We start from the raw sequence: 10,637 nt of genomic DNA, 5'->3' as shown, positions 1-10,637 counted from the left end.
TGTTCTTGTAGAAAGGTTTTGACCTTTGACCACTGTCCTTGAAGCCCTTCCCGGATTCCCTTTCATTAGTGGATTGAGGTGTCTTTGAGCTTCTCCATTCAAGTTTGCATTTTTCTCTGTCGTAATCCTTGTAAATTTTGAAAACAGTTTTAGCTCTAATTTCGAGGCTTTCATGACATCTTCACGTATTGGTTTTTTGATTATCGATAATTCCTCTTTGTTAACATCAAGATCTACATTCCTGCAAGGCACAGTTTGTAAGTTATCACTGAGATGTCCCATATCCTTATAAACATTAAACCTAACCACATCTTTGTCAAATTCCATGGTGAGTGTTCCACTCCAAACATCAATTTTCATTCGCGTGGTACTCAAGAAGGGTCACCCAAGAAGTATGTCAGATGAATTGGCCGAGTTGTCATCCTCCATGTCGATAATGTAGAAGTCTGCAGGAAATATTAGCTCGTTTACCATGACAAGAACGTCCTCCAACACTCCCTCCAGATGCACTACAGATCTATTTGCAAGCTGAATTATTACACTTGTTTCCTTCAAAGGACCCTCGTTAAGTAGTTTATAAATTGACAAAGCCATAACATTAATTTATGCGCCTAAGGCATACATTGCTTTTTTAATACCGACACTACCTATTTTACAATATATGAAAAACATACATTGGTCCTTACATTTGGGTGGTATTTTCTTTTGCAGAACAACGGAGACATTTTCTCTAACACATACCTTTTCATTACCTAGGAGCTTCCTCTTACTCGTGTATAATTCTTTTAAGAATTTTGCATACCGTGGAATTTGCTTAATCGCATCGAGAAGAGGTGTATTGATTTCTACCTTTTGAAAGGTGTCGAGGATCTCTTTCTCTTCTTGCTCCTTATTGCACTGGACAAGTCTTCTAGGAAACGGAGGAGGTACTGCAAATGATTTTTGTGGTGCTAACTCTACTAGGGCCTCTGTGTCAAGTTTCTCCTTATCTCGACTAGTGTCGTGGGCATGACTCGTGCCAGGTACGAGCTCTAAAATCTTCCTACTCCTCAACGTCATGGCACTTACATTGTGTCAAGGATTAGGCTTAGTTTAGGACGGTAGCTTACCTTAGGACTCCAAACGACTAACCGTGAGCGCAAGCTTGCTCACTTGTTTATCTAACTCCTACAAACGTATTTTAGTTTTTTGCTGAAACTTCTTAGTACTATTGGCTAGCCTTTCCCCTATGGCTTCCAAAGATGACTTTGGGGGTGGTAATTATTGATTTGGAGGCGGCCTCTATTGGTACGATTGATTGAACTGTGTTGGGCTCGTTTTATCTATAAGCAAATTTTGAACAAAGATAGTCAGCTTATCAATTTTATCTTCTAGAACCCATCTCGTGGGTTTTGTAATCGATCAGAATTGTTGAGAGTTAATAGTCATTGTCGATATCAACTCTCGTGCTCTCTGAGGAGTTATGTTAACAAGTGCTCCTCCACTTGTAGGATCTATCATTTTCATTTCCATTGGGAGCAAACCCTCATAGAAATACTTTAAGAGTGACTGTTCAGTCAGTCCATGTTGTGGGTAACTTGCATACAACTTTTTGTATCGCTCCCAATAATTGTAAAGCGGTTCAATGTCCTTTTGATGGATTCCCACAATGTCTCTCCTTAGTTTGATCACTCGAGCTATAGGGAAGAACCTGTGAAGGAACAAATGAGACCTGTCAGACCATGTGTTGACAGATCTCGGTGGTAAATAAAATAGCCACTCTCTAGCAGAGTTGGTTAATGAGAAAGGAAAAGTACGAAGTTTGATTTAGTTTTTGGTTACTCCCTGAGGCTTCATGCTTGTGCACACCATATGGAACTCTTTAAGGTGGGTGTGTGGATTATTATTCTGTAATCCACGAAAAGTGGGTAGTAAATGAATCAAACCCGACTTTAACTTAAATGGCGTTCCTACTGCCGGATAGGTTATACATAAGGGTTTTTGTTCATCCGATGCTGCTGCGAGTTAGAGTATTGTCTGTTCGGCCATCTCATTTGGTTCATCGAACGAGAAAATTTCCTCGGTGTAAGATATGATTTTGAATTTGAGATTTGGCCGTTTACTGCGTAGGATGGCTTCTTTTCAGATTTGTCAGACCAATTTCTCAATTCCTGGTTCAAACTCTAGAGTTACTAGTTCTGATCTGGTCATAAGGTAAATAAACAAAAATTTGAAAAATATCTCCAATCCCCAGGAACGACGCCAAAATTTGATGGGCGTCAAAACTACAAAAAATAATTCCTACAAAATAACTCTAAATAGTAGTAAAGAGTGGTAGTAGGGTCGAGTCCACAGAGATTGGATGTTATAATCAACTTCCATGTTTAACTTGTGATTAAAATTTTTGTCGTGTCGAAAGTCGTGGCAAAATTTATGCCCACGAGTCCAAACAAACCTGTTGAAAAATAAACAAATAAATCAGGGGAGTTTTGAAATGTTTAGAAACTAAATAATTGAAACAACATAAATAAATAAAATTAGAAATTAAATTGGAAATTAAATTCAGATTTTTTAATCAAAGATAATAAGCCTTAGTCCTAGACTTAGTGGATTCCGGATTTTCAAATCGATCCTTAAAAATTAATTTTCTCCTCCAAACAATAAGGTGGTTATAAAAGTTAAGAACATCTTAACCGCTAATTTTTCCTCTCGTAGCTGGTCCTGGTACGACCTGCAAATCAACCCTTACCGATAATCTAACCGAGATACACGTGTTCCTGATTCAAGATTTCGGTAGTTTTACACTCTGAAGAACCCAACTCGAATTAATGGCCTTAACCGTGTAGGTCGTTTAAACCCGATGACTTCTTCCTTGATTTATTCTCGGAGATCCGAATACAGCACAACCGACTCGTTTCTTCAACTTTCAACAAACACGACTCCAACCCAATGTGCACTTTTGACTTGAAATCGAGTTAACTTTAAGAGATGAGTTGTCAATCCCGATGCTTAGGAAAAATGTGAATACCAATTGGAATGATTTTAGGTATGGATACGTATCTCACGATTCTAACCGAAAAGAACACCGGCCTAAAACTAAGATGGAATTTAGTGAAGCATAGATTTAATCATGCTTGTAGATTTTGAAAGGTGATTTTGATGATGATGGTGAAGAATGAGAAAGAAAGGTACTTGGAAAGCAATTAGACCAATTTTGGAAAGAACAAAGAAATGTAAATGGAAGCAACAGTATGCTCACGCCCAAATTGGAAGAAAAAGAAAATAATTCTATTCAATTCCAAATTGAAATCAGAATGTAAAATTAGACGTGTCATTCTTAAGTACATTAAGGCCCTATTTATATACATAGGATTTACTAATTTTGGCCTTAACCACTTTAACATAAAAAAATAAATAAAAAATAAAATAAGATTTTTTTTTTCTATTTTTGGCTTTTACAAAGTCAAAAAATTTGATGAGTCCTTAGCTTTCTCCACATTTTTTATTCGGCCTCATTTCATTGATTATGTTTCAATTTGGTCCTTTTCTGCTCGTTTTTGTCTCTTAGCATCCTAATTGCATCCTGACAAGATTAAAACATAAAAACACTAATTTAGCAGGGATCAATTTAGAAATAAACCAAATTAAACACAAATTAACATGTTATCAAATATCATAGAAAGTAACCTGAACAAGAAGTTCAAAGGAAATGAACTTTATTCCAAGTTAATTGCTAGATGTATTTTTCTGATCTAATAAAAATTGCCAAGTCTTATATACCAATTGATGTGTTGAAGTCCTAGTAGGACAACCTGTTAGAATAAATGAAAGTAATGCATGCCCAAAACATGGTAAATTGATTGGTTTTAAAGATAAAAATTATTGTGAAAGAAAATAGTAAATCAAGATGGTCATATTGTGGAGGTAGGTGCTTCTGAAAAGACCCAATACATAACTAATTATTCAAACTTTAGAAGAGATTCAAGTACCTAAATGTGAAAATGATGAAATAAAGAGATCTCGATAAATTATGTCAATGCAAGAAAATATGGAATCGTTGAAAATAGAAAGTTATTAACAACAGTTTTGCACACAATAGTATTGTTAAGATAATGAAAGAAAATGATGATCTTAAATAAAATTGTCGAGAAATATAAACATGGAATAATTGGTAAAAATGGAAAGATGCAATTAAAGTAGAATTGAATTCTGAAAATTTTTGGACCAACAATTTAAACATCTAAATGTATAAAGCCAGTGGGGTACAAATGAGTAAGTTTCACGAAAACGAAATAAGAAAAATGAAGCTTTTTGCTAAATCCTGTCATTGATAATGAGAAGATATAATATTCTTTTGTGGTGGGACAATAAACCTTAAGATCTCTCATTAGTCTGGTAGTTCGTGAAAGATTTAACATGTGTCTCATGATTGTTGTTATGACTTTTATATGAATCATTATATTGTGAAAGTTTATATTAAAATCCTTGAAGGATTTAAAGTGCTAAAAGCATATAGAAATTCCTAGGAAATTGTTCAAGACCTTTGCATAAATATTTATTGATTTAATTTGAGCATCTGTATTTTAATAGAAGGTTTATGATCAAGACCTTTGCATAAATATTATAGTTTAAATGGATTTTCAATTTTTTAAACTATTTTATCAGCTCCAAGTTGGAGTGCTTGGAATCTCAGTTTCCTTCATTTTTTACAGTTTATGATAATCGATAGAGACAAAAGCGTTAGGACAAAGCTCAAACCGTGTATATATATGGGGACTAGAGTTGAAAAAAAACAGCTTAAAATTTGATGAAATGCCCTAGGTTTTTGCGTTTGGCAAATCTTGACCACCAAACAAGCTCTTTCTGCGTTGCATGCATGGCGGTAGACAAGCACTAAACACCCCTATCTTTCCTTCCACGCCATCCTATACCTTTTTCCTAACATCATTTCCACCAAAACTAGAATGAACCCCCCAAAAACTTTTAATTAATGCCCATTGAAATTTTCAGATTTTCTTTTACATCCATTTGGCTTCAACATCATGGATATGCCATAGATTTTATACTAAATGAACCCTAACGTTTACAATTTATATTTTATCTCCATAATTCTAGCTTTGACCCGCCTTTAAAATTCTATAACATGATATATTATTTTATAAGTGTGAATTTAAATCTTAGCATTTACAACAACCCATCTCTTATGTCCTCGTTACAATCTTCAAGAAAAAAAAACTTGTATACGTGCAAAAACCTTAGCTATGACCTGACTTTGAAATTGACCCTTCTTCCGATGATACAGCATGTGATAGGTTTGGATTTAAATCCCAATAGTTAATCATCTCTTGTTTAATTCTAGATTAATATATATATTTATATTGAGAAAAGAAAGGTGTAAAACCCTAGCTTTGACCTGCTTTTCAAACTTTATAAAGACCCTCCTTCCATTTCATAGATTCCTCTCTTTGGTTGATTGAAAAAAAACATTCCTAAAGAAGGAAGAAAGAAAAAAAAAAAGAAAATGGCGTCTATAAGGCTTTTTAGCTTTCTAATTCTATTCATTTTGGTACTTTTAGGAGAGTACTCAAGTGCTAACACCCAAGGTATATGCTCATTTTCCTTCTTCTCTCAATCATTTTTCTTTATTTGGTTTTCTCTAAATTTTTAATCAAGAGAAACAGATCTTTCAGGGTTTCATTCACGTCATACATTAAGCTTATTATAATCTTAGTTTTGCTTCAAACATTACAGGTACAGATGGAAGTCATGGTCTTCAACCAGCAAGGAAAAAGCTAGCCAAATTTAAGGTGAAGTTATGAAATGTTATTGAATAATTTGTCCCAATCTTACAAAGGAGTTCAATGGTTTTAAAATGTTAAAAAATAATGTCTTGCCAGGAAGCTGTTGATGCAGCGCCGGCTGCGGTGGAAGCGAGGGAAACGAAGCTAAAATGGGGTCTCGATAAAAAGATGGTAACAGTTGAAGGTGCAAAGATTTCAGATTATCAATCTAATGGGAAAAATAGCCATAAATGGCTAACTGGTTTTACAGCTTTTGCTGCTGATTATCATGTCCCAAAGTCCCATCCGCCTAAGCATAATTGAGGAAAAAAACCCAAGTGAAATCCTCTATTAGGATCGATAGAGCTTAATTTGTTTTTTTATTTTTTCTCTTTTCCCAATTTTGTCTCCGGGATTTTACAGGGAATTCTAGAGAATACAAGTAGAAGAATTATACATGACACTTGTATATGTATCTAATAGAAGTTGAATGTTTGAAGGAAGTTCAGACTTTGTAATGCAAAGAAAACTATATATTTTATGTTTTCCAATGTGGGGTTTGATTTGAATCCAACTTTAGCTTAATTCATTCATGCAATTACGAATTGAATCACAATATTTGCGCTCGATTTTGAGGTTGTTGGTGCTCCATTTGAGAATTTTATGAACCAAGACTACAATTAGAGGCCAATCTGCCAGCCCCTAAAATGAAAAATTGTTGTTTTGACCTTTTAAAAAATTTTAAAATTTTAAATTAATAAAGGTAAAATTACACTTTAGCCCTTCCAAAATTATGAAAATTTAATTTAATCTTTTAAAATTATAAAGATATAGATTATTAAAATTAAAATTTTATTTCGCCCCCTAAAAATATTTTCTGGCTTCACCCTTACTACAATAGTAAGATGAATTTGTTTTAAAAATTTATAAATCAAAGCTATACATTTCAAATACAATTCTTATATCAAACTTTTAATACTTTAAATGTGATTAGCAAAGATATACTTTATTCTAATATACAAAATTTTTAATAATATTTTTTTAATTTTCTTTAAAAAAAAACTTCTAATAATTTTTATAGTTTTTTTATAACGTTATTATTTTTAAAAATTCTAACATATTTTAAAAATTATATAATTAAAAGATATTTTAGATTTTTTCCGAATGAGTACATCATTATCATATCAACATATGACACATGTCAATTTATATATGATTGGCCAAATATCTTGAGCTCCTTTTTTTAGGGTACAAAGGACTAAACTAGCACCTACCTTAGTTGTTCTCTGCTATACTAGCACACTTCTGTCTACTCCACGAGCACGCTAAGGGTTTTATTTCGCTTTTTCAACTCTTTTTTTTTTACAATTCGGTGGCGTTTCTTTCAAAGGGGTAAGGTAGACCTTGTTGAGGGTGGACTTTCCAAACATGGAAAATGAGATGGCAGATCTATCTTTAGAGGATGGTAAGGAGGAAATTTTGGTAGTTCAAAAGGAATCTGGATCTCAGTCGAGGGTGATCTATTTTAGTCCAATTGGATATTTTTTAACGGCAAGTATTGTCTACTTTCCGGCGATGAAAAGTACCATCACTACAGCAAAACATGTTTTTAGCGGTGTTTATAGCGGCGCTTGAGCCAAAAACGCCGCAAAAGTTGTACATTAGTGGCGCTAGTATGAAAACGCCGCAAAATGTTAGAGCTATAGCGGCGTTTATTATAAAAACGCCTCAAAAGTAAAGCATTAACGGCGTTTCTGAAACAAACGTCGCTATAGGTTGAGCATTAGCCACGTTTTTTTAAAAACGCCGCTATAGATTGATCATTAGCGACACTTTTTGAAAAACGCCGCTATAGATCAAGCATTAGTGGCACTTTTCAAAAAACGCCGCTATAGATCGAGCATTAGCGACGCTTTTCAGAAAATGCCGCAAAACACGTTGTTGAGCTTTAGTGGCATTAGTGGCGCTTTTTAAAAAAATGCCACATGAGATCGATCATTAGCGGTGTTATTTGAAAAACGCCGCAAAAAAGTTGAGCAAAATGTCTGTAATACCTAAATTTTACCCGGCCTACATGAAGTAAATAAAACGGCCCAGAATACATGGCCCATTTTAAAACAAGGGCCCAAATTACAGTTGGCCTATATGGCCCGGACCTAAAACAAGATAGAGGCCCAGCGTTTCCAACACAAGGGAAACCCTAGGCAGTTTTCCACATTCGCACCGCAGTCGAAGTCCCTGCACTAGCCGCATCCCCTATCGTACCTGCACAACAAGGAAAGAAGCAAAGCAGATATGGCAAGAAAATCAAAGATTTCGGAATCAAATCAAACAGATACTAGAAGATTTCTTTGTATTCTTTTTACGATTGCTATAAAAGCAATCTTAACATACTGTAAGAAGGGGATTCGAAAATCAATACAAGAAAAAACTATCATTTTACAGCAAAAAGGGCACCAAAGAGCAAACATAAATAAAAAAAATCGAAAGGTTGATATTTTAGCATCGTTTTATTCGATATTTTCTTTTATTTTTATTTTTATTTTTTTACTTCACTAGAGTACAATAAAGCAAGGAGTAAAGAACTTACTTTGGTTCATCTTTGAAACGCCGTTGGAACGGCCAAAGCAGTCGTCTCCGAGGATAGATGGTCGGGAACCGAAGGGTTTCTTGATTTCCTTAGCATTTTTGGTTCGATTTTGGGGATTTGGAACCCGGATTTGGGTTTAGAAGGTCGAAAGGACCAGATTAGGGACTTTCCCTCTCTTCCGGCCACCGCGTATGGTGGTGCCGGCGTCGGCGATCGGCGACCGGTCGGTGGCCGATGATCGGACCTAGGTCGGACGTCTGGAGAGGGGGGAGAGCTGTTTTTGAAAGTTTTTTTTATTTTTTTTAAAAACTGAAAGGAAATGAAATTTTTTAACCAAATTTTGGCTTAAATAGCCTTCCCAAAACGGCGCCGTTTAAGGCCCGGGTTGATTCGAATCCGACCCGACCCAATCTTAGGATCCGCGTGTTTTATACGAAGGGAAAAATTACGCTTTTAGCCCCTCCGCCTTTTTAATATTTTACAATTAGGTTTTTATTTTTTTTAATTTCGCCCTTTAATTTAGTTTCAATTTCAATCTGGTCCCTATGGAACGACGCCGTTTAGAGGAAAAGGAAGAATTTTCCTTCCAGTCCCTCCGTGATTATGTGCGTGTTCAATTTAGTCCTTGTGACTTCATTTATTTGCGGATTTGCCTCAGATTTTTCATATTCAGTTCAATTTAGTTTTATATATATATATTTTTTAAATTAATTAATTTCCATAATGTAATTTTTTTGCAATTATTTTTATCTATATATATATATGCATATTTGTTGTTTTTATGTACATATTTATTTATTTATATTTTAAACGAATATTTTATATTCATATATATATATGTATTTTTATTTTTATTTTAATATTATAATTATTATTTAATATTTTTTCTATATATATACTTTTTATGCACCCATTTATTTCCCTATATATATGTATATTTTTTATATAATGTAATTATTATTTAGTTTTTATATATGTACATGTGTATATACTTATTTTTTAACGAATGTTTTTATTTATATATATATGGATATTTATTCTTTTTTAAAAAAAGCTCAAATATATATATTTTAAACACCTATTTTATAATCTATACATATGTTTATCTATTTTTCTTTATTTTCATAAGTATATTATGTATTGTATATATATATAAGTTCTATAACCCAAAAATTTATTTGTAAATCATATGTATATTTTTAATCTTCATAATTTTCATGTGTATATTATATATCTTCTTTTCTTTATTTATTTTGCTTGCTTTCTTCATTCGTTATTTAATTGTGTTGACATTTATTCATTTAATATTTAGCATGTCATGGATTATTGTTTTTCATTTCGTTTATTTATTTGTTTATATTGTTTTTATGCCATTGATGTATTTGTTATTGTAACATTTATGCATACATTCAATTACGTCATCTTTTACTCGAATTTAAAAATAGAACTTTTCAAAATAGAGATAACTCTCGTATTTAGGATTTTCAAGAAAGTTGAGCCCTAACGTATTGGGTTCTGATTTTCTTTGTTAAATCTAACAATCGAGAATTACTCTTTGATCAAACAAAATAAAACTTGTCATCGGGAATTCAATATGTTGTGTCCTAACGTATTGGATGTGACACGTAGATTTCTCGAGATAAAGATTTAAAAAAAAATAAAGGAAATATTGAATGTTTGGAATTTTAGGAAATCGTGCCCTAACGTATTGGGCTACGATTTCTTCATAAATTTTAAACAATTAAATATTTTCTTAAGTTTTATTACACGAGTTTTTTGGACCAACTCATCTTGAAAGGAATAAAATATTGTGCCCTAACGCATTGGAAGTGATATTTTCTTTTTTTAAAATGAGAAAGTCTTAATAAATAATTTAATTTAACTAAGGATCATATTTATTAATTCTCGACATTACGACACTAATTAATCAACTTGGTACCAAATTTTGGGCGTTACGAGGGTGTTAATCTTTCCTCGTACGTAACTTACTCCCGAACCTGTTTTTCTAAAACTTGTAGACCAAAGTCATTTTAGGTGATCCAATCACACCTTAATAAAGGATTTGTGGCGACTCCCATTTTCATCGACAACTAATTCTTGTTTTTTTCCAAAATAAAAATGGTTTCGACAATGTCGTTGTTGAGCTTTAGTGGCATTAGTAGCGCTTTTTAAAAAACGCCGTAATAGATCGAGAATTAGAGGCGCTTGTTGAAAAACACCGCTATAGATCGAGCATTAGCAGCGCTTTTCAGAAAACGTTGCAATAGATCGAGAATTAGCGGCGCTTT

General features: G+C 33.4%; 1 protein-coding gene and 1 long non-coding RNA gene across 2 annotated transcripts; one reads left to right on the top strand and one right to left on the bottom strand.

Annotated features, from left to right (window-relative positions):
* The first annotated feature begins 5,434 nt into the window (after positions 1–5,434).
* Positions 5,435–6,328, top strand: LOC105789850 (uncharacterized). Its single transcript, XM_012617174.2, has 3 exons — positions 5,435–5,582; positions 5,731–5,786; positions 5,877–6,328. The coding sequence occupies exons 1-3, from the start codon at positions 5,501–5,503 to the stop codon at positions 6,081–6,083; spliced, it is 345 nt and encodes a 114-aa protein (XP_012472628.1). The 5' UTR covers positions 5,435–5,500; the 3' UTR covers positions 6,084–6,328.
* A 1,463-nt stretch (positions 6,329–7,791) lies between these two features.
* Positions 7,792–8,769, bottom strand: LOC128037522 (uncharacterized). Its single transcript, XR_008193396.1, has 2 exons — positions 8,350–8,769; positions 7,792–8,024 (listed from the first exon to the last, which is right to left on the bottom strand). It is a non-coding gene; the product is annotated as an uncharacterized LOC128037522 (long non-coding RNA).
* Between the last annotated feature and the right edge of the window lie 1,868 nt (positions 8,770–10,637).

Source organism: Gossypium raimondii, chromosome 2, assembly GCF_025698545.1.
Source record: "Gossypium raimondii isolate GPD5lz chromosome 2, ASM2569854v1, whole genome shotgun sequence".
Lineage (NCBI taxonomy): Eukaryota > Viridiplantae > Streptophyta > Magnoliopsida > Malvales > Malvaceae > Gossypium > Gossypium raimondii.
The sequence above is the reverse complement of the archived record's forward strand: the minus strand, read 5'-3'. Positions and strand labels throughout refer to the sequence as shown.